The sequence below is a fragment of the Zea mays genome, chromosome 5 (genome assembly GCF_902167145.1).
Source record: "Zea mays cultivar B73 chromosome 5, Zm-B73-REFERENCE-NAM-5.0, whole genome shotgun sequence".
In the NCBI taxonomy this organism is placed as follows: domain Eukaryota; kingdom Viridiplantae; phylum Streptophyta; class Magnoliopsida; order Poales; family Poaceae; genus Zea; species Zea mays.
Window position 1 is genome coordinate 167,273,685 of NC_050100.1, and position 24,443 is coordinate 167,298,127.

Consider the following 24,443-nt stretch of genomic DNA (forward strand, 5'->3'; position numbering starts at 1 on the left):
GGAGTCTTCTGGTGCACTGGACATTGTCCGGTGGCACACCGGACAGTCCGGTGCGCCAGACCAGAGGTGCCTTCGGTTGGCCCTTTGCTCTTTTGTTGAACCCAATACTTGGTCTTTTTATTGGCTAAGAGTGAACCTTTTACACCTGTATAACTTATGCACTAGAGCAAACTAGTTAGTCCAATTATTTGTGTTGGGCAATTCAACCACCAAAATCATTTAGGAAATAGGTGTAAGCCTTATTCCCTTTCAACACGCCTTGTCTACAATTCTTTCTTTCTTACCCTGTGTTTCTAACCCAGATGGGCTACCCCTATAGTGTTAGAAGAGAGCACTATAGACGTGATCCTTGGTATGTCGTGGTTAAGAAAGGTAAAGGCAGTTTATACACTGTGCTAAAGGAACCATAGAACTCACCAGTTCCAAAGGAGAAAGATTTGAAGTTGGAATTGCAGTAACTACCGCCATCAAACTAGCGTCATTCTTAGTCGATGGGAAGTTTGCTGGTGACAACGTCCGTGTGGTTAAGGATTTTTTGGATGTCTTTCCAGAGGAGTCACCAGGGATGCCACTAGATAGGGAAGTTGAGTTTGTCATAGATCTCTTACCTGGGACTACTCTTACTTCCAAACGGTCATACGAGATGTCCGTAGAAGATTTAAAAGAACTTAAGAATAAGTTAACAGAGTTGCAAGAGGTTGGGTACATTTGACCGAGTTCCTCACCTTGGGGAGCACCAGTACTGTTTGTACAGAAGAAGGATGGATCACAGCGGATGTGTGTGGACTATAGATCACTTAATGATGTTAATGTGAAGAACAAGTATCCATTACCCCGTATTGAGGATTTGTTTGATCAGATGAGAGGAGCCAGGGTATTCTCGAAGATTGATCTCCGATCGGGATACCATCATATGAAGATTAGACCATCAGATATTCCTAAGACGACTTTCTCAACCCGATATGGATTATATGAGTTTACTGTTATGTCATTTGGATTAACCAATACACCATCTTATTTTATGAATTTGATGAATAAGGTGTTTATGGAGTATTTGGACAGATTCGTCGTAGTATTTATCGATGATATTCTTATCTATTCTAATAGTGAAAGTGAGCATGAGGAACATTTGAGATTGGTGCTACAGAAGCTACGAGATAATCAACTCTACGCCAAGTTCAGTAAATGCGAGTTTTAGATTGACAAGGTGCGAGTAAATGCGAGTTTATTTCTTGGACATATCATTTCTAATGGAGGAATTTCAGTGGATCCTGCTAAAGTTAAGGAGATAATGGCGTGGAGCATACCCACTACAGTTACTGAGGTTCGGAGTTTTTTGGGACTTGCAGGATATTATCGAAGATTTATTGAAGGACTTTCTAAGATTGCTAAGCCTATGACCTCACTTCTGGAGAAGGGAAGAGAGTTTAAGTTGGACGAGAAGTGCCAAGATAGCTTTGATCAATTAAAGAAGAGATTGATGTCACCACCAGTATTGGTTATGCCAGATCTACATAAAGGATTTGACATTTATTGTGACGCATGTGGCCAAGGATTGTGATGTGTGCTCATGCAAGAAGGACATGTGATCGCCTATGCGTCTCGTCAGTTGCGGAAACATGAATTGAATTACCCCACTCATGACTTAGAACTGGCAGCAGTTGTGCATGCACTTAAGATTTGGAGACACTACATCATGGGAACTAAGTGCCAAGTATACACGGATCATAAGAGTTTGAAGTATATATTCACTCAGAAGGATCTCAACCTTAGGCAACGCTGTTGGTTGGAGCTCATTAAGGATTATGATTTGGAGATTCACTATCATCCAGGCAAGGCGAATTTGGTTGCAGATGCCTTGAGTCGGAAGGAGCATGTTCACTCCGCTTTTGTTGTCCAGCTACCCGATGAATTAGCAAAAGATTTTGAGAAGCTCAACCTGGGAATTGTTACACATACGGAAGAAGTCACCATTGAATTGGAACCTACCTTGGAGCAAGAGATTCGTAAAGGTCAGGTTGGTGATGCTAAAAATTCAAGAGATTAAGGATCTTATTATGGAAGGTCGAGTTCCGGAATTCACGGAGGATGAGCAAGGTACTATATGGTTCAAGGATCGGATATGTGTTCCTGAGATTGATAGCCTTCGTGAGACTATACTGAAGTAAGCCCATGACTCAGATTATTCTATTCATCCTGGGAGTACCAAGATGTATCAGGATTTGAAGCAGAAGTACTGGTGGTATGAACTGAAGAGAGATGTGGATGCACATGTGGCTATGTGCGATGTGTGTCAAAGAATTAAGGCTGAACACCAAAGACCAGCTGGACTATTATACCCATTAAAGATACCCGAATGGAAGTGGGAAGAGATTGGTATGGACTTCATTACTGGATTGCCTCGCACCTCGAAAGGATATGATTCTATATGGGTTATTGTGGATAGACTTACCAAAGTGGCTCATTTCATTCCGGTAAAGACTACTTATAAGGGATCTTAATTGGCAGAGTTATATTTGCTCGGATTGTGTCTCTACACGGTGTACCGAAGAAGATCATTTCAGATAGAGGATCACAGTTTACCTTAAGATTTTGGAAATTTTCATGAGAATATGGATACGAAGTTGAAATTTAGTTCGGCCTACCATCCTCAGACTGATGGACAGACTGAAAGGACTAATCAAGTATTGGAGGACATGTTGAGAGCTTGTGCCCTTCAGCATGGTAGTAGTTGGGACAAGAGTCTACCTTATGCTGAGTTCCCATATAATTAAAGTTACCAGGCCAGTCTGAAGATGTCACCATTTGAGACTCTATATGGCAGGAAGTGTAGGACTCCTCTATATTAGGACCAGACTAGAGGAAGATAGTTCTTTAGACCTGAACTTATTCAAGAGGCAGAAGAACAAGTCTGTATAATCAGGGAGAACTTGAGGGTAGCTCAGACTAGGCAAAAGAGCTACGCTGATAATAGAAGACCACTGGAGTTTGAGGAAGGTGATCATGTGTACCTCAAGGTGTCACCACTTTGTGGAATGAGGAGATTTAAAGTCAAGGGCAAATTGTCCCCTCGCTTTATTGGACCATTCAGAGTTTTTAGGCGAGTTGGAGAGATGGCCTATCAACTCGAGCTACCTGATAATCGATGTGCATAATGTTTTCCATGTATCTCAGCTGAAGAAATGTCTCCGGGTACCTAAAGAGCAGCTACCAATGGAGGACCTTAGTGTTCAAGATGACCTGACTTATGCTGAATACCCTATCAAGATTCTGGACACTTTGACTCGAGTTATAAGAAATAAGGTGATAAAGATGTGCAAAGTACAATGGAGTCACCATGGAGAGGATGACGCTACTTGGGAAAGAGAAGAAGAGCTTTGCATAGATTTTCCCCATCTTTTCTCTAGTTCTTCCTAAATCTCGAGGGCGAGATTCTTTTTAAGGGGGGTAGGATTTGTAATACCCAAATTATAAAATAGATGATCTTGTTACATGTTCGGCCATCTACTCATTATATCATGAGAATAACCATATTTAAAGTAAATGAATAAATAAAGGCAACCCAATAAGCTATGCATCATGTTGGATATTTTGTTTGCTTGTGCATTCAAATCATAATAACAATAATAGTAGAAATAAAATAATGACTGGAGATGTAGAATTAAACCCTAAATTGAAGTTAGGGTTTGAAAATAAGAAAAAAAGAGAAGAGAAAAAAAGAAAGGATATAAAAATATAAATAATATATCTAAAAATATCTCCAAATTGGTACTTAATTTCATAAATATAATTTGTAATTACTAAGCCACAAGGTTTGAATTTAAATTGGAATTCAAATTGAATTTGGGAATAAGGAAAAATAAGAAAGGAAAAAAAAGAAAAGGTTAAAACGCTGCTTGGGCCGGCTTAACCTCAAATTCAGCCCATTTTCCCTTTATCACCGCGTGGCCCATCTTCCTTCCGCGGGCGCGCACCGCCTGGTGGGACCCACGACACAGCCTGTTTTCCCCCCGCGCGCGGTTTCCATTCTCGCTGGCGTGTGGGCCATCCCGGCCGGCGACAGTGGTTCGCGCGCAAGACCACCAGTCACTGTGCTGCGGGCCCTAGCTTGTCAGCTCTCTCTCCCTCAACAAACTCCCCGAACTCGGCGGGAGTCCGCGCTATAATCGCGAATCCGGCGACCACGACCCCTTTCCCCGACTCGTCCGTGTGGTGGATAAATGCCTCCCAGGGTCTCGGCCGCCGCGCATTACTCCCTCTCCTAGCAGTTTCCGTGAACCGTGAAGGAGCGAACGGAGTGCCGCCGTGGCTGAAGCTCGCGACCGCCGTCGTTGGGCTGACCCGAATCGGCGTGGGAGCTTCGCCTCACCACCCTGAGGACATCCGTAGTCTTGCCACACAAGTTTTATGGTCAGCGAGGCGTGGATTGCTCGTCGGAGGATAGGCTCCGCCGTGCACTCGCACTCCTCCGTGGCCAACCCTCCTGTGCGTGCCATCTTCGGTGAGTATTCGCCCTCCATGCTCGTGTGGTCGTCCGCTTCATTTAAAACCAGTAGAATCGGCATGGGGCGCTCGGGTTTGTCGGATTGGAGTTCACCGGTGTCGCTACGTCGCGTTCAGGGCGGCGCCACCGTGCTTCGGTGAGGGAGGTAGATGACTAGTTCTGGGTCGTGGATGATCAGATGGACGGCTGTGATTCTGCGCGCTTAATGATTCGCGGTGACGAATTCGAACTGTCTGATCTGATCGGGCGGATTAGAACGACTCGGGGGTAATAAAATCGGCGCCGTAGACTTCAGATCCACAGGTCGGCGTTGCGTACCGCTTCATCACTTTTGCGGTTTGGTCCGAACCATCAACTCGGGATCGAACGGCGATGAGCGCACACCGATTCATAATCTCGCCGATCTAATCATAATCGTTCAATCGTGATCTAGCGGCCAGAAACTAAAGATACCCTTTTGACCCTGGCAAAATTATTAAAGAGTCCCTGGATGTGTTAATAATTGACCCGCAGTCCGCGCAGTGGCGCTCTGTGTCTCGGGTTTCTTACCCCGAGGTCCCTGTGCTTTCCAGAAATCGAGGCCCAGTCCAGAGGATTAGAAAATCAGAGAAATTAAATTAGAAATAGATTTTTAATATTAAATTAATTGCAGAAACTTGTTTAATTCATAGAAAATGCATATAAACTCCAAATTGGTCCATTTCAGTTCCTAAATTTTTGTAATATTATTGTCTATCCATTTGTGCCACTGTTTTGGCATGAAAAACACATTAAATTCATCTAGTACTTGATCATGTATTAAATACACAAAACATTAGAAATTCATAACTTAAATTCCATAACTCCAAAATTAATAATTCCAGTTCCTATGATCTTATTGTAATGTCTAGATTATTACTGTCTATTTTATTTACATGTTTGGTGTAATGTTAATTTTTGCTATGCTATGTATATATTGTGTTGATGCGAGTAGACGAGCAAGCTATAGAGGATTCTGGGGTTCAGCTGGTAGAGACTGCTGAGCAGGAGCTCGTTGAAGGCAAGTTGTGCCCTTGATCACTTCTTTTACCCATTCATGTTCTTATTAATCATAATGATCTGCATAGGATAATTTTGATGGGACCCAATAGGATACCCTAGATTTTGACTATCTTTATACCTTGTTCCACCCCTGGTTTTACTACTAAAGTTTTGGGTAGTTCATGCTATCGCCTTATGTGGATTTGGGTATAAAGATATTTATCACTCATTGTTATACTTTTTATTATTTGTTTATTATTATTCATGATAAGATCATTATGTTAATGGGAACATGGAGAACCACCCGGGAAAACAGTGCTACCACAAGGGTATAATGGGACGCCCTTGGCTGATTAACTAGGAAAGCTAGTGGATGACTACCTTACCCGAAAGGGGCAAGGGCAGTAGGGGAGTGGTCAATGTAGGGAGGTCCTTGGGTTGATTTTGCTGCGATGGCGGTCAGGCGGGGGATTCCTGCACTGGAGCTTCCTATAAACTGTAGCGGGTTTTCTGAAGCTAGTGGAACTCTGTAAAAGCCTCGTAGTGGTACCCTGCCTCGCTTCCTTGGTAGAGGTGTATGGAGTCTGATCAACTCCATGGCAAATGGGTAACACGACTTGTGGGTAAAGATGCGCAACCTCTGCAGAGTGTAAAACTGGTATACTAGTCGTGCTCACGGTCACGAGCGGCTCGGACACTCACATGATTAATTTATGGAACTTAAACTTAATTTGCCATTTCATTGCATCTGGGAATATTTTATTATTACTTTTATTTATATTTACTATGGTTTGGTATTTACTTACACTTAGTAACTGCTAATAAAATTTTGACCAACTTATAAAAGCAATGCTCAGCTTAAGCCTTTATTTTATTGACCAGCCGTACACTTAATGAACTCCCACCTTTGGTGAGTTCATGCCACATTATTCCCCACAACTTGTTGAACGATGAACATGTGTGAGCTCACCCTTATTGTCTCACACCCCCACAGGAGAAGAACAGGTGGTAGAAGAGGAGTCGCCTAACACTGAGGCTTTTGGCTTGATTTAGGTGGCGTCTTCCAGTCAGCTTTCTAGCGCCAAGGATGGATTTTAGATCCTGCTATATTTATTTCTTATTTTGTAAGACTTCCGCTATGTAATAAATACTCTGATTATATTGTGACATTTATCTCTATACACTCTGTTATTATATATGTTGTCTTGTTGGCGCATGTATGAGATGCACATGACTTTGTTCCTTAGAGCCGGGTGTAACATATAGACCTAGGCACGAGAGAGCTGACAAAAGTGTTCGTATATTACTATAATTTTTATTTGTACTTAAATATATAATATAAAATATAAAGGTATATGTGTTCTGTTAGCTTAGTCGAAGATGTGTTTAAAGTCAACTATGATGGTCAATGGTCTTAGGCATACTTTTTATTTTTACTGTTTAACGCTGGTAACTAGGCAAAGCAACGTACGGCTGCGATACGTGTCGCGCACCCAGGGTGTGACGGGGACATCGGCAGCCGACCGGTGGCACGCCAATTCCGGAAGCTTCTCCCACCGCCACCGGAGCCCCACACGCCCCTCGTCCTCGGATCCCATCCCGTCGCGGTCGCCGCACTAGTTCGACGTACAGAAGCGAAGGTCTCGACGAATCCGTGACGCCGACGTGGGTTTGCCTCTGTACTTCTGGAATCGGAAAGAGGTGTGTCGTGCGGTGCGTGTCCAATTCTAACCCCTTCCTATCGACCATCATTCTCCCCTCTGCCTGCGTCGTCCTCGCCGCCATGGACCTTGCGGACGGGCGAGACGACGCCCTCAATGGAGGCGTCGGCGTCGGCGTCGGCGTGGAGGAGACAAGGAGGAGGAGGAAGGTGGAGCTGGTGCAGGAGGCCATCCGTGGCTTCCTGGAGGAGAAGAGGAGCGATGGCCAGGGAGGAGGAGAGGAGCGCTTGACGGCCAGGCTCAGGGAGGAGGAGCAGGAGCTCCTGTTGTCGTTGCTCTCCAAGGTACGTTCCTCGTGTGTCTGGAACCAGGATTGCTGCTGATGCTCTCCGCTCCTGCACGCCGTTCGTTCCCTACCGGATGTAGTCCAGCTAACGCCGGCCGGAGAGAGATGATGATTCGGTTTTGGACGTGTCACAGAATCGACACTTCACCGATTGAACAATTAAGCGAGAACCGGATAATCTTCTGGGGCAAGAACCAAAAATGAACCTCTTTAGTTTCAACCAATGTATCAGCCATGCCTGATTTCTATCATTTCTTTGTCTGACGCTAGCAAAATGAACCTCTGGCCACATAGTAGAGACCTTTAGTGACATGATTGTATCAATTCTATATGGTGCTCAGTCCATTCCTACACTTGCTCCATCCTTTCACGATGCAGACGACGCTGAAAAGGACGTACTGACACCGTTTCCTCTTGGCAGTTGGGCGAGCTAAAAACCGACCCCGATCCAGACATCTTGGAAGAACCGAGCTCCTCCCGCCCGGACCACGGCCACCAGCCTGCAGGAGGAGGCGAACGCAGCAAGGAGGTGGAGCCAGCTGACATCGCCAAGGACCTGAGCAAGATCAAGAGGCAGAACACGATCACCCACCTCCTCCTCGGCGCCGTCATCGTCCTGACCGCCGTGTGGCAGGTCAACGAGGTGTCGTTCCTCCTCTGGCTGCAGAGCAAGCTGAGCAACCCCTTCAAGTCCCTCGGGGACATGGTCAAGGCCTCCCTCCTCAAGCTTAGAGGGAGGAGGCCGGTGCTCGAGTCGTCGCCGCTGCCGCTGGCCGGCGTCCCCGACGTCAGCCGGGCTGATCTGCCGACGTTTGTCATCGGCGGCACCGAGCACGTAGGTAAATGAGCTAGCTGTGTGGTGATCCGAGGATTGATTAAAATGTCCAGCATCTGTTTGTTGCGAATAATTTATGAACTGGGATTGATTCTTGAATTATGAACTGACACACCAACATTTCCGGGAGGCATATAATGCCTGGGAGCCAAGTATTTCTAGATTCTCTTATACTGGCTCGTAAGATTCAAACAGTTTGTGAAGTGTCAACCGTACGATAGTATCGATGCTATGATTTTGAGGTGGCGAGTGATCGCTTCAGTTTGGCGATCTTTGAACAAGAGGGCCACATCATCTTATGGATGATTAGTGCTCATACCACGCCATATTTAGCTCGGCGTAATGTGTAATTGCAGAACAGTAACTTGATCATTCTAGGCCAGAGAAGCATAATTGTCCTGGTTCCATCTCCAACACGAAATGCATCGTGTTCATCAGTGCACCTGTGCACGATACATTCCATACCGTTTGAAGGCGGTGTTGGTGACCAAAATTTGTCCAACAAAACTGCAGTGTGCCCCCCCCCCCCCCCCACCAAAAAAAATCGGGTAAGCTAAAGGCCGCACTCAAAGTAGAACCAGCAGCTGCATACAACAAGGCCGGGCCGATGCTTCAGGGCAACATCGAGGATCCAGCAATGACAATGACCTGCAGTGATTTTGCAGTTAGCCACATATTGGTAATCTCGTATTGAATCACAAAATAATTGAGATACAGACATTTCAGTAGTAGACAACGGCACCTTATCAGTATCACTAAAGGCCCAATTATTACCAGATATCTTGATGGCCATGGCGATGTAACTCATTTCTCTTCTCTTTTTCCCTTTTGCAATTCTTTTGCCAGATGAACATAATAATGATAACAAAAAAGTACAATATATTAAAGTCTCTCATAAACGACCAAGTTTTGCCAGACCGGCGCTAAAGCCTGTTCGCTGCGGCTTTAATCCATCGGCTTGTGTTTTTTTATAGCAGCAGTTTTGGCTTTCACCATCTTCCTAATTGTCTGCAAGGGTACGCTTGGGTATACTGATGTACAGAACTGCATATTCAGAAGACTGCTACAAGAATTTGCCCGACATAGATCTCAGAATATTCACATCATATAATCCGCACCACCATTTCCTCTTATGAAGGCATCACCTTCTTCTTTCTTCAGCTGACCATTGACGTATTCTTCAGTTTGCTGCATCGCAATGTTCATGTATCCATCAAGACAAGCCAGAATACCTGATTTGGGTCAGGGAAACTCCACTAGTGTGGTTGACCAAGCAATTGGTTTAGCAAAATCGTTTTTCGTTTATTCATACAACAGAAATAGAAAGTGAAATCTTTTCGCACGAATCAGAGAATCGGATCAGAATGAAAGTGAAATCTCGAAGTATAACACTACCAATGTGGCTTATCCTTGAAGAAACGCTAGAAAATATAGCCCTTGCCCCTTAAGGACTGCATACGCAATTTTGGCTTGGCTCATCCAAGGCCACAAACCAAACAGTCAATACTCTAATGAAAAACAAACCGGAACTGTAACTACAGAAAACCACACCTATCTGACCATCTAAAATGACAACTTTCACAGGAATATCTCACCTCTCCAGTTTCCCCTAAATCATAATCCTTGTTAGAGCACCACATAAATTACCTTTGAAGTCATGACACAATCTATGGCTTTAAGGATATAGGGCATTACACGTTACGGTTCAAACCTCTCTAACTACCAGGGTGCTGGTTTCTAGTTGTGCTCAGGTTTAGCACGACCGCCAGCGAACGCCCCTCTTTAATCTCTCTTGTTGGTACTTCTTGTCCTCTGATGTTGTTACACAACGACAATCATGCTGGTAAATTTGTTGCTCTTTTCCCACTTCTCAAGCTCTATATTGTAGGTTCTTAGTGCATCAGCAGATGCATTTGCAGCGGGTGATCTATGATGCTGACAGCACAGGACAGGACACAGCTATATGCATAACCAAACACCAGGCTTAAAACCCTACAAGGGATTTGTTCAAAAGTCAAATCTACATGTGATTCCTAGGGTTAGTTTAATGTATGGATCTGATTAGCCACGTTGAAATCACTTGAGCTAGATCAAAATTCTCATGGGAATCACAATATCATATTCTACCCCGGTTGCCTCGCTCCATCAAATCAAGCACAAGTCATCATTATAAGGAACAACAGTATACAAAATCTGCCCCATTGTTCTAGATCACCTATCAACATCCCAGCTAAAAACAGTAAAAAGGGGGAAAACGTGGGTGAGTTGAGTCTGTCTTGTGGAAAAAACGTTTTAGTTTCTCCTGGAATTAACAATAAAAACAGTTGAACAAGATTGACTGTTCCTCCGGGAGGGTTTGGAACATCGTTACAGATGTGAGCGAAAGGTGAGGAAACAGAGCGGAGGGCTTGGAGGTGACCTCGGTAGTCGACGCCGGAGTTGAGCTTGATGACGACACCGTACTGGCGTACCAGGCCTAGTAGTGAACACCGGGCCTGAAGCTGTCGCCGCCGCTGCTCATCTTGTGGGCTGTGCCCGGTGTCCCTGTTGCGGATTGCGGGTGGCAGCCTGGCAGGTGGGTGCGACCCGTTTGGACTCCCTGATCTGGGCCCTTTGTGTCAGTACCGTCTGTACTCCGATGACATGCACACCGTCGTCCACAGTCAAGTCCACAATCTCCCCTCTTTTTTTAACGGAATAGTTCAAAATCTCCTTGACGCACGCTATCGTGTACCAGCGCTCACTGGACACCACGTTTGTAATCCACGCCGACACGTCGGTCCCACGTCGACAGGCCCCACCGTCCGGTCTGTAGCGTGTACGTATTCGGGCGACGGACGTGTCGTCGTCGTCTTGCGAGTCCCATTCCCATCACCATCTGAGCCACACATCCTCTGAACAAAAGCAGGGAGGCCTCTACGCACATCCCCCTTTCTCCCACTCCGTGTCCGTGGCACCCACCCCAAACCCTCGCGCCGCCTCCGAGACAGCCGCCGCAACCATGGCCACCGCCGCCGCCGCGTCTACCGCGCTCACTGGCGCCACTACCGCTGCGCCCAAGGCGAGGCGCCGGGCGCACCTCCTGGCCACCCGCCGCGCCCTCGCCGCGCCCATCAGGTGCTCAGCGGCGTCACCCGCCATGCCGATGGCTCCCCCGGCCACCCCGCTCCGGCCGTGGGGCCCCACCGATCCCCGCAAGGGCGCCGACATCCTCGTCGAGTCCCTCGAGCGCTGCGGCGTCCGCGACGTCTTCGCCTACCCCGGCGGCGCGTCCATGGAGATCCACCAGGCACTCACCCGCTCCCCCGTCATCGCCAACCACCTCTTCCGCCACGAGCAAGGGGAGGCCTTTGCGGCCTCCGGCTACGCGCGCTCCTCGGGCCGCGTCGGCGTCTGCATCGCCACCTCCGGCCCCGGCGCCACCAACCTTGTCTCCGCGCTCGCCGACGCGCTGCTCGATTCCGTCCCCATGGTCGCCATCACGGGACAGGTGCCGCGACGCATGATTGGCACCGACGCCTTCCAGGAGACGCCCATCGTCGAGGTCACCCGCTCCATCACCAAGCACAACTACCTGGTCCTCGACGTCGACGACATCCCCCGCGTCGTGCAGGAGGCTTTCTTCCTCGCCTCCTCTGGTCGACCGGGGCCGGTGCTTGTCGACATCCCCAAGGACATCCAGCAGCAGATGGCGGTGCCTGTCTGGGACAAGCCCATGAGTCTGCCTGGGTACATTGCGCGCCTTCCCAAGCCCCCTGCGACTGAGTTGCTTGAGCAGGTGCTGCGTCTTGTTGGTGAATCCCGGCGCCCTGTTCTTTATGTTGGCGGTGGCTGCGCAGCATCTGGTGAGGAGTTGCGACGCTTTGTGGAGCTGACTGGAATCCCGGTCACAACTACTCTTATGGGCCTCGGCAACTTCCCCAGCGACGACCCACTGTCTCTGCGCATGCTAGGTATGCATGGCACGGTGTATGCAAATTATGCAGTGGATAAGGCCGATCTGTTGCTTGCACTTGGTGTGCGGTTTGATGATCGTGTGACAGGGAAGATTGAGGCTTTTGCAAGCAGGGCTAAGATTGTGCACGTTGATATTGATCCGGCTGAGATTGGCAAGAACAAGCAGCCACATGTGTCCATCTGTGCAGATGTTAAGCTTGCTTTGCAGGGCATGAATGCTCTTCTTGAAGGAAGCACATCAAAGAAGAGCTTTGACTTTGGCTCATGGAACGATGAGTTGGATCAGCAGAAGAGGGAATTCCCCCTTGGGTATAAAACATCTAATGAGGAGATCCAGCCACAATATGCTATTCAGGTTCTTGATGAGCTGACGAAAGGCGAGGCCATCATCGGCACAGGTGTTGGGCAGCACCAGATGTGGGCGGCACAGTACTACACTTACAAGCGGCCAAGGCAGTGGTTGTCTTCAGCTGGTCTTGGGGCTATGGGATTTGGTTTGCCGGCTGCTGCTGGTGCTTCTGTGGCCAACCCAGGTGTTACTGTTGTTGACATCGATGGAGATGGTAGCTTTCTCATGAACGTTCAGGAGCTAGCTATGATCCGAATTGAGAACCTCCCGGTGAAGGTCTTTGTGCTAAACAACCAGCACCTGGGGATGGTGGTGCAGTGGGAGGACAGGTTCTATAAGGCCAACAGAGCGCACACATACTTGGGAAACCCAGAGAATGAAAGTGAGATATATCCAGATTTCGTGACGATCGCCAAAGGGTTCAACATTCCAGCGGTCCGTGTGACAAAGAAGAACGAAGTCCGCGCAGCGATAAAGAAGATGCTCGAGACTCCAGGGCCGTACCTCTTGGATATAATCGTCCCACACCAGGAGCATGTGTTGCCTATGATCCCTAGTGGTGGGGCTTTCAAGGATATGATCCTGGATGGTGATGGCAGGACTGTGTACTGATCTAAAATCCAGCAAGCAACTGATCTAAAATCCAGCAAGCACCGCCTCCCTGCTAGTACAAGGGTGATATGTTTTTATCTGTGTGATGTTCTCCTGTATTCTATCTTTTTTTGTAGGCCGTCAGCTATCTGTTATGGTAATCCTATGTAGCTTCCGACCTTGTAATTGTGTAGTCTGTTGTTTTCCTTCTGGCATGTGTCATAAGAGATCATTTAAGTGCCTTTTGCTACATATAAATAAGATAATAAGCACTGCTATGCAGTGGTTCTGAATTGGCTTCTGTTGCCAAATTTAAGTGTCCAACTGGTCCTTGCTTTTGTTTTCGCTATTTTTTTCCTTTTTTAGTTATTATTATATTGGTAATTTCAACTCAACATATGATGTATGGAATAATGCTAGGGCTGCAATTTCAAACTATTTTACAAACCAGAATGGCATTTTCGTGGTTTGAGGGGAGTGAAAAAAAATGAGGCATTTGACTGAATTAGTTACCTGATCCATTTTCGTGGTTTGGATCATTGGAATTAAATTCCATTCTAATAATAGTAATTTTGGCATATATCAATTAAGTTAATTCGGTTTTATGCAAAATATATTTGTATACTATTATTATCAAGATGTCGGAGATATTTATATGCTACATTTTTACTATACAGGAGTGAGATGAAGAGTGTCATGTAAGTTACACAGTAGAAACAAATTCTATTAATGCATAAAATCATTTCCATCATCCACCCTATGAATTTGAGATAGACCTATATCTAAACTTTGAAAAGTGGTTGAATATCAAATTCCAAATTAAATAAGTTATTTTATTGAGTGAATTCTAATTTCTCTAAAACGAAGGGATCTAAACGCCCTCTAAAGCTAATTTGGAAACTCAAACTTTCTTAGCATTGGAGGGGATTGAGAAAAAATATTAATTCATTTTCATCTCAATCATTCAATCTCCAAAGAGATTTGAGTTCCTTATTAGTCTGTTCCATGCATCAAATCGGCTCAATGTGTCATTATTTGCCATGACGATTGACGAGTTGTTCTGGGGCCTAGCGCTTTCCACGCCGATGTGCTGGGGCCTGGTCCTGGAGAAGACAGCTTGATATTTAAAGCTATCAATTGTTTCAATTGATTCCCACTTCATTTTTCTAAATGTAGAAAACGGTGACGTATAAGAAAAAGAATGAATTAGGACTTTTATTCCGTACACTAATCTAGACCTCTAATTACTCTCTTAAACATAGGCTATGCAAATAAATAAATACGAGAGTGCACTAGGGTTTTGTTGGACCCGTTTGTTTTGTTGGAATTGAATTCCATTATAATAGTCATAATTTTAGACACAAACTAAGTTAATATATTTATATATTATCCTCCTAATAGTCATAATTTAGGCTCGTTATGTGTTATATGGGACTGAGTGTTGGCCTGCTAAGAGACGACATATCCAACAACTAAGTGTCGCAGAGATGCATATGTTGCGTTGGATATGTGGGCACACAAGATTGGACCGAGTGAGAAACGATGGCATACACGATTGACTAGGAATAAAGCCAATTGAAGAAAAGCTTATTCAACACCGGTTGAGATGGTTTGGGCATGTCTACCGAAGACCCCCTAGAGGCACCGGTGCATAGAGGCATCATAAGACAAGACAATAATGTGAAGTGAGGTAGAGGTCGACCAAACTTGACATGGGAGGATGCAATCAAAAGGGGTTTCAAGGAATGAAATATCTCAATGGAGTTGTGTTTGGAAAGAAGCTTTTCCCTCCCCTTTCTCTTTCCCCTTTTGGTGACATCTTGTTGGGTTTTCAACTCTAGCAGACAATCAAAAGGGGTTTGAAGGAATGAAATATCTCAATGGAGTTGTGTTTGGAAAGAAGCTTTTCCCTCCCCTTTCTCTTTCCCCTTTTGGTGACATCTTGTTGGGTTTTCAACTCTAGCCTACCCCAACTAGTTTGTGACTAAAAGGTTATATTGTTGATGATCCTAAATCATATGAGATAGATAGTTATACACTACACTTATGCTATAGAGAAGCAAGTATAAGAGTGTGCTATAAGTTGTACATTAGAAAAAGTAGCATGCAAATCTATAGAATCAATTTCCATCTCTCACACCATGAATTTGAGGTAGGCTTATATATAAACTTTAAAAAGTTGTGAAATGTCACATTTTAAAAAAATAGCCTACTCCATTATTTAGATTCTAATTCCTCAAAATGAAAGAAAACAAACAGGGCCTAAGTTTTGTTATTTCTACCATAAATGAAGTTTAACAAACTAAGTTCCAATCCTACCAACTAACCTATAAGCTAAGTTAAGAATAGTAAAACAACTTAAGTGAACAGTAAATGCAGAAGCTTAAATACAAGGTAGAGATGTAAACTCCTGTTGGCGCACCGTCAAAGTTATTTAGATGTCACACCTGGATTTAAGGAAAAATCCAGGCGCACATCAAATGTGTGCTAGGATCAAGTCTCACACATATGATGACCAATGGTACAGAAACGAATGTAACATCTTTACTACATAATAGAGTTATGTACAAAATAACTAAATAATTACATCATATAAAGACAACGATCCCCTGCAACCATAGTTGACTGGGAGACGCCAACCTAGACCTCTCACGAACTCATCGCGACATCTTTCATGCTCCTTATCTTGTGGTACCTGTCCTTGACCTGGGAGATGTGAGTACAGCAAGGGTGAGCTCACATACGTTCATCGCTCAACAACCTGTGGGGAATAATGTGCATAAGCTCACTTACGATGGGGCTCATGTGATGTGTAAGACTTACAAAAGAAGATGGTTAAAGCTGAGCATTGCTTTTAAAGTTGGTCAAAGTTTTATTAGCAGTTACTAAGTATGAGTATATATCATCCCAAATAAATAAGAGATCAAAATTAATAATAAAACTCACAATGCAATGCAAATGACAGATTAAATTTAATTTCATAAATTAATCATGTGAGGGTTCGAGCTGCTCATGACCGTGAGCACGACTGATATATCAGTTTTACACTCTATAAAGGTTGCACATCTTTACCCACAAGACGTATTTCCTGTTTAGCCAAGGATAGCTAGACCCTTAGACACTTCTAAGATGAATGGCTAGGGATCCACTACGAGGCCTTTACAAAGTTCCACTCAAGAAGAGAACCCTCTACGGATTCTAGCCTGAAGGAGATGTAGAAATCCCTCGTCTGAAAAGCTAAAAATACAGTCCGACCCGAGGACCTCCCTACACCTGCATAACTCCACCCGCTTGCCCCTTTCGAGAAAGGATTAACTCACACTAGCTTTTCTAATTATTCAGTCAAGGGCATCCCATTCCATCGTTGTGGTAGCACTGTTTTCCCGGATGGTCGCTCCATGTTCCATTTAATATAATAATCTTAACATGAACAATAATTAAACCAGCAATATTAATGGAACATGATCATAATTCAATATAACATTAATCCCAAAACCATGTAGAGCAATAACGAGACTAACCAATAGTTCATTTATTTGCAATGTGTGGGGTAAACAAAACTAGGGAAACCTATTAGGTCCTACCAAATTAACCTGAGCATGTCACAGTGATTAACAGAGAACATTATTAGGTAAAGAAGAGTGATCAAGGGCACAACTTACCTTTTTGGTGCAACTCCAGTACTTCTCCAACTTGGTCTTCATATTTCTTATGACCTCGCTGCTACCGTAGGCAAAGAATATGTAAAAATAACATAACACCAAACATAGAAAACAACTGTGTCATAATATTGTACGCATTGGTACGATATCATAGGTTCGAGAACCACTAGATTCGGAATTAAAACAAAGAAGTTATGGTTTTATGAAGGTTATGGATTTAAACAATTAGAACTATGTTATTTTGATTAATATAATTCTTGAGAAAAGGTATTCCAAGAAATAATTAATTAAATCTTAATCTAGGTTATAACTTGATTAGATATCATATTTTGTAATCATAGAATCAAAATACTACATTTAATTTGGATTAGAAAGTTAACATTGATCAAGCAAATCATTTTTTTGAAAACATGTGAAAAGATAAAATAGTGTTGTTATTACGCATGCAATATTACTACGAGGTTAATGCAACTTGAATGGACTGAATTAAAGTAAAAACGTAACAGATCTGAAATTCACAAGTTTTAGGTTAATTTTAATATAAATTTTATACTAAAAACACTCACCACAGACTTATTTGCAAAGTCTGAGGACTTAACTGTTATAGGTATATGCCCGTGCGTTGCTATGAAATCAATATATATATCTATATATTCCTACGACTATCCTCTATTCATATACAATTATAGTTGTTTTGTAAATTAAATTATTCGAAAGGAATCAAAGTTAAAAGATATGCTCGTTTTAGAATTTGCATGGTTGATAGAGCTGACACAATCAGATAAGGACATGAACACATATGAAATTTTACCAGTTATATTTACTCATACATGGAAAATTTAAAATGGCAAAGATGTCATATATAGGAAGCAAAAAAACAAGAAACTACCAACATACTCACTATCGGAAACTTCACACAAACAACATCATACCCCATACATCAACTTTCCTTCTTCAACTCCACATTCACTTCCATTCTGCCATGCTGGAACTAAGAAACACCTAGTGTAAATCAGTAGCCTGTCACGCTTAGGACAAAAAATGATTAGGGGAAAAACAATTCACATTCACACTATCAGTTCAGTGGCATAGTACTAAGTACCCTAGTGCAAAAATCAAGCTGATAGGAATACGATCCCTACCACGGATTGGCCTTAGGCTGTATGAGTGCGAGGGGACTGGGCGAGGGAGGAAACGCCCACGGCTGTGTTTGGGCGCCATGGATGCTGGACGCAGGGAAAGAGGGAGATGGGCTGCTGAATAGAAGAACACACTGATGAACAATAGCGTGATGAACAGTGGTGGCTAGGGTTTCTCCCAGCTCCCAGAGGGAAGCTGGAAACTATAATTGTTTCTGCTTAATTCCATATAGGGTGGTGCTTACAATTATTTATACTCCCTTCTATTACTTATCTAATGAGATCAAATCCCTCTTTTCTCTCTAACAAATCTTATCTCCTTAATCTTCTAATCCTTATCCAACTAATCTGCATGTCTAGATCCTTATCCAACTAATTTGCATGTCTATCCGTCGCCTTTGCTGTTATCCAGCGCCTGTAGTGGCGGCCGGTCATAACATCTCTCCCCGGATGCGCAAACAGCTCGTCATCGAGTTGGAAGTCGGGGTAGAGGCCCCAAAAGTCGTCGAGCGGCTCCCATGTAGCTTCCTTCGGAGATAGACCCTGCCATTGCACCAAAATGTGCCATGTTCCACGCCGCTGTTGAGCACGCAACACCTTCAGCGGCGCCGATAGTAGTCTGCCATCCTGGACAGGGGGTAACCCCGCACGCTGCTCCGGCGGTTCACCCTTGTGGCGCTTGAGGAGGCCCACATGAAATACGTCGTGTAGGCGGGCTCCCTTTGGCAGCTCCAGCCGGTATGCCACCTTGCCGATGCGCTCCAGGACTCAGAACGGTCCAGCGTAGCGAGGGCCGAGCTTCCCTTTTGCGCGTGGCTCTAGGGACTGCACAGGCCGACGTAGAAGGCGCAGCCACACCCAATCCCTGACAGCCAGCTCCATGTCGCGATGACCTGCGTCGTAGTACCGCTTGGACAGCTGCTGCGCCTGAACGAGGCACTGCCGAACCTTCGCAAGGATGTCGTCCCGGTCGCACAACAACTCCTCCGCCGCTGTCATCCGTGTGGACCCGGGCTGGTATGGCAGGATCGGCGGTGGGGGTGTCCGTACACCACCTCAAATGGCGTGGCACAGAGGGCGGTGTGGAACGAGGTGTTGTAGCAGTACTCCACCCAAGAGAGCCAATCCACCCAGGCCCGAGGCCGATCACCTGTCACACAACGAAGGTACATGGTAATCACCTTGTTGACAACCTCAGACTGGCCATCCGTCTGTGGATGGAACGCCGTGCTAATGCGGAGGGAGACGCCAGCGCACTTGAAGAGGTCACGCCAGACGTGTCCAGTAAACACAGGGTCCCGATCGCTGACGATGGAGGAGGGGAACCCGTGTAACCAGACGACGCCATCGAAGATGGCCTGGGCGACCGATGCCGCCGTATCCGAGCGGAATGAAGTGGGCGTACTTAAAGAAGCGATCGACCACCGTGAGGATGACCGATTTGCCGCCCACCTTAGGCAGCCCCTCGATGAAGTCCATGGAGATGTCGGCCCACACCTGGGACGGCACCTGGAGGGGCTGCAGCAGCCCCGCCGGCTGCAGGGTCTCTGTCTTGTTCTGCTGGCACGTTGTGCACATCCGCACCCAATCAGCCACCAAGGTGCGGTCGCCAGGAACGTAGAACTCGACGCAGAGGCGATGGAGGGTTTTCTGAATGCCCTCATGCCCCGCCGAGTGGGCTAGGAGGATGGCCTGATGTCGGAGGTCGCCGTGGTTCGGTACATAGACGCGCGAGCCGTGAAGGAGGCCATCCTCCAAGCACCATGGGGCGGTCAAGGTACCGTCCTGGAGCTGCTGGCATAGGCGGCTGCTGTCAGGGGATGTCGTTGTGGCGCGGTGGATGTCGTCGAGGAAGGCGAACGAAGGCCCAGAGAGGGCCAGGGCTGCTGCTGCCCCCGGCTCCCCTGCGGCTGGCTGGAGTAGCTCGGCGTCGTGGCAACGTTGAGGCGGCCCGGACGATACTCAACCTCGAAGTCGAAGCCGAAGAGCTTGCTCAGCCACTGGTGCTGCGACACTGTAGACAGTCGCTAGTCGAGGAGGTACTTCAAGCTGTAGTGGTCAGTGCGGACGGCGAAATGACGACCCCAAAGATAGGGCCGCCAATGGCGCACCGCCTGAACCAAGCCGACCAGCTCCCGCTCGTAAGCGGCAAGCTTGAGGTGCTGCGCCGCAAAGGGACGGCTGAAGAACGCCACCGGTCCCGCGCCCTGGTGAAGGACGGCGCCGAAGCCCGTACCGGAGGCGTCGCAGTCCACGACGAAGGTCTTCTCGAAGTCAGGCATCTGAAGGACCGGACCTGTGGTCAAGGCTGTTTTCAGCTGCTAGAAGGCGACCTGGGTGTCGTCGTCCCAGGCGAAGGCATCGTGCCGGCGCGTGAGAGGTGTCGCGATGACACCGAAGTCACGGATGAACTTCTTGTAGTAGCCGGCGAGGCCCAAGAAGCCCTGCAGGCCACGAGCGGAGCGTGGTGCCGGCCACGAGGAGACGACCTCCACCTTGGCCGCATCCATGGCCACCCCCTCGGCAGAGATGACGTGCCCGAGGTATGCCACCGAGCGCGCCCCGAAGGAGCACTTGGAGCGTTTGAGATGTAGCTGGTGGTTGCGCAGGGCGTGGAGGACGATGCTGATGTGCTGGAGGTGTTCCGCCCATGTCTTGCTGTAGATGAGGATGTCATCAAAGAAAACAAGCACAGACTTGCGCAAATAGGGGCGGAGGACGTCGTTCATGAGGGCTTGAAAGGTCGCCAGAGCGTTGGAGAGGCCAAACGGCATGACCAAGAACTCATAGTGTCCCTCGTGTGTCCGGAACATCGTCTTCTCGACATCAGCTGGGTGCATGCGCACCTGGTGGTAGCTCGAGCGCAAGTCGACTTGGTGAAGAAGTGGGCGCCATGAAGCTCATCGAGCAACTAATCGACCACCGGAATAGGGAACTTGTCCTTCGATGTCTTGGCATTCAGGGCCCTGTAGTTGATGCAGAACTGCCACGAGTTGTCGTGCTTGCAGACCAGTAAGACCGGGGCAGAGAATGGCGATGTGTTGGGGCGAATGATCCCTTGGGCGAGCATGGCGCTGCACTGACGCTCTAACTCATCCTTCTGGAGCTGGGGGTAACGGTAGGGCCGAACCGCCACCGGTGCCGCCCCCGGAAGAAGATGAATGCGGTGGTCGTAGGGGCGGGCGGGTGGCAGCCCTTGCGGCTCGACGAAGACCAGCTCAAACTGCCGAAGAAGATCGTCGAGGAGCGGCTGTGTGGGCGTGCTGGACACCACGCACGCAGCCGGCTGTGGGGGAACCGTGTCGGGCGCCCCCAGGCCGGACCTAATGATGCGGCGGCCCCCTTGGTGAAGAACATGGACAGGCGGTCGCAGTCCCAGAGGATCGGCCCCAGCAGCCGCAGGAACTCGAAGCCCAAAATGATGTTGAAGGTGCCGAGGGTGAGGCCGATACAGTCGATGGAAAACTGTTCAGTGCCCACCCGCAGGTCGACGCTCCGCGCCATACCTTGGTACGGTATGTTGTCACCGTTGGCCACCTGCACTTTGATGGTGGGGTGTGGCGTGGATGGCAGCTGCAGGCGGCTCATCAGACCCACCGACATGAAGTTGGTGGTGGAGCCGGAGTCGACGAGGGCCACAAGACGGTGGCCATTGATGGAGACGGGCAGCAGCATGGCGTTCGGTGTGCGCACCCCTGCCAATGCGTGCAGCGAGACCATCGGAATGATGGCCGCGACGCGCGGGGGTGGCTCCTGCTCGGGCGTGACCTGTAGGTGAAAGTCACCTAGAGGGGGGGGGGGTGAATAGGGCGAATCTGAAATTTACAAACTTTAAGCACAACTACAAGCCGGGGTTAGCGCTAGAAATATAAACGAGTCCGAAAGAGAGGGCGAAAACAAATCACAAGCAAATAAGGCGAATGACACGGTGATTTGTTTTACCGAGGTTCGGTTCTTGCAAACCTACTCCCCGTTGAGGTGGTCACAAAGACCGGGTCTCTTTCAACCCTTTCCCTCTCTCAAACAGTCACCTAGACCGAGTGAGCCTTTCTCTTCAATCAAATGGGACACTAAGTCCACTACAAGGACCACCACAACTTGGTGTCTCTTGTTTTGATTACAAGTGAATTGAGCACAAGAAAATAGAGGAAGAAGAAAAGCAATCCAAGCGCAAGAGCTCAAATGAACACAAATATCTCTCTCTCTAGTCACTAATTTGGTTGGAGTGATTCCGAACTTGGGAGAGGATTTGATCTCTTTGTTTTGTGTCTTGTATTGAATGTTATAGCTCTTATATGAGGTTTGAAGGCTGAAAATTTGGATTCAATGAATGGTGGGTGGTTGGGGGTATTTATAGCCCCAACCACCAAATGAGCCGTTGGTGGAGGCAGCTGTCGAATGGCGCACCGGACAGTTCGGTGCGCCACCGGACACTGTTCGGTGCGCCAGCCACGTCACCCGACCGTTAGGGTTCGACCATTGGAGCTTCTGTCTTCTGGACCACCGGACAGTCCGGTGGTGCACCGGACAGTCACTGTTCACTGTCCGGTGCGCCTTCTGGCTCTGCTCTGACTTCTGCGCGGACTGTAGCGCATTAACTGCTCTCTGCAGTCGACCGTTGGCGCGAAGTAGTCGTTGCTCCGCTGGCACACCGGACAGTCCGGTGCTACACCGGATAGTCCGGTAAATTATAGCGGAGCGGCTCCCAGAATTCCCGAAGGTGGCAAGTTCAGACTGGAATTCCCTGGTGCACCGGACATTGTCCGGTGGCACACCGGACAGTCCGGTGCGCCAGACCAGGGCACACTTCGGTTGTCTTTTGCTCTCTTTGTTTGAACCCTTTCTTGGTCTTTTTATTGGTTTGTTGTGAACCTTTGGCACCAGTAAATCTTATAATCTAGAGGAAACTAGTTAGTCCAATTATTTGTGTTGGGCATTTCAACCACCAAAATCAATTAGGAAAAGGTGTAAGCCTATTTCTCTTTCAATCTCCCCCTTTTTGGTGATTGATGCCAACACAAACTAAATCAAATATATAAGTGCAGAATTGAACTAGTTTGCATAAAGGAAGTGCAAAGGTTGCTTGGAATGAAACCAATAATCATTTCTACTAGATATGCATGGATGGCTTTCTTCTTATTTAAAATTTTGGACCACGTTTGCACCACTTGTTTTGTTTTGCAATGGTTTGGAAATTCTTTTTCAAAAATCTTTTGCAAATAGTCAAAGGTATATGAATAAGATTTTGAGAAGCATTTTCAAGATTTGAAATTTTCTCCCCCTGTTTCAAATGCTTTTCCTTTGACTAAACAAAACTCCCCCTTAATGAAATCCTCCTCTTAGTGTTCAAGAGGGTTTTAGATATTAATTTTGAAAGAGGGTATACCAATTTGAAATTATATCAAATATAAGATACCAATTGAAAAATTACCAATTAAAAAATCTTTTCTTAACACAAATTTGAAATACTACATTTTTGAAATTGGTGGTGGTGCGGTCCTTTCGCTTTGGGCTAATACTTTCTCCCCCTTTGGCATGAATCGCCAAAAACGGATACTTGTGAGTGAAATATAAGCCCTTTTTCAAATTTTCTCCCCCTATGGTAAATAATATATGAGTGAAGATTATACCAAATTGGAGAGCGGTGTGGAGTGACGACGAAGGATGGATTATTCGATGGAGTGGAGTGGAAGCCTTATCTTCGCCGAAGACTCTAATTCCCTTTCAATCTATGACTTGGCATGAAATGCACTTGAAACCACATTAGTCATAGCACATGAAAGAGATATGATCAAAGGTATATAAATGAGCTATGTGTGCAAAATATCAATCAAAATTCCTAGAATCAAGAATATTTAGCTCATGCCTAAGTTTGGTAAATGTTTGCTCATCTAATGGCTTGGTAAAGATATCGGCTAATTGTTCTTTGGTGTTAATATACGCAATCTCGATATCCCCCTTTTGTTGGTGATCCCTTAAAAAATGATACCGAATGGCTATGTGTTTATTGCGGTTATGCTCAACGAGATTATCCGTCATGCGGATTGCACTCTCATTATCACATAGAAGAGGAACTTTGGTTAATTTGTAATCATAGTCCCTAAGGGTTTGCCTCATCCTGTCACACCCGGGTTTCGAGGCACCAAGACCTAGGCGCGAACATAAACACCAGGTGTGCTGGGACCAAGTCTCACACATGTGATGAATCATGGTACAGGATCGAATGTCACATCTTTACTATATAATAAGAGTTCTATACAAAATAAATAAATAAATAATTACATTATAAGGAGACAACGGTCCAGCAACCCAAAGTTGACTGGGAGACGACGACCTAGACCTCTCACGAACACATCACAGCATCCTCCAAGCGCCTCAT

At 46.5% G+C, this 24,443-nt stretch overlaps 2 protein-coding genes and 1 long non-coding RNA gene across 3 annotated transcripts; 2 read left to right on the plus strand and 1 right to left on the minus strand.

Moving 5' to 3' along the window:
- The first annotated feature begins 7,153 nt into the window (after nt 1-7,153).
- LOC100275397 (uncharacterized) lies at nt 7,154-8,484 on the plus strand. The gene is made up of 2 exons (NM_001374286.1): nt 7,154-7,529; nt 7,953-8,484. Exons 1-2 carry the CDS (start codon nt 7,308-7,310, stop codon nt 8,376-8,378), a joined length of 648 nt encoding a protein of 215 aa, NP_001361215.1. The 5' UTR covers nt 7,154-7,307; the 3' UTR covers nt 8,379-8,484.
- A 741-nt stretch (nt 8,485-9,225) lies between these two features.
- LOC103627195 (uncharacterized) lies at nt 9,226-10,972 on the minus strand. Its single transcript, NR_169295.1, has 2 exons — nt 10,786-10,972; nt 9,226-9,554 (listed from the first exon to the last, which is right to left on the minus strand). It is a non-coding gene; the product is annotated as an uncharacterized lncRNA (long non-coding RNA).
- Nucleotides 10,973-11,337: 365 nt separating this feature from the next.
- On the plus strand, nt 11,338-13,556 carry LOC100285396 (acetolactate synthase 1). The gene has a single exon (NM_001158289.2). It carries the CDS (start codon nt 11,368-11,370, stop codon nt 13,282-13,284), a length of 1,917 nt encoding a protein of 638 aa, NP_001151761.2. The 5' UTR covers nt 11,338-11,367; the 3' UTR covers nt 13,285-13,556.
- Nucleotides 13,557-24,443: the final 10,887 nt, after the last annotated feature.

Bases quoted from the DNA above. Each gene is read 5' to 3' on its own strand.
- LOC100285396 (NM_001158289.2), top strand. From the start codon at position 11,368: ATGGCCACCGCCGCCGCCGCGTCTACCGCGCTCACTGGCGCCACTACC.
- LOC100275397 (NM_001374286.1), top strand. From the start codon at position 7,308: ATGGACCTTGCGGACGGGCGAGACGACGCCCTCAATGGAGGCGTCGGC. The intron at 7,530-7,952 runs GTACGTTCCTCG...TCCTCTTGGCAG, and splicing joins TGTTGTCGTTGCTCTCCAAG to TTGGGCGAGCTAAAAACCGA.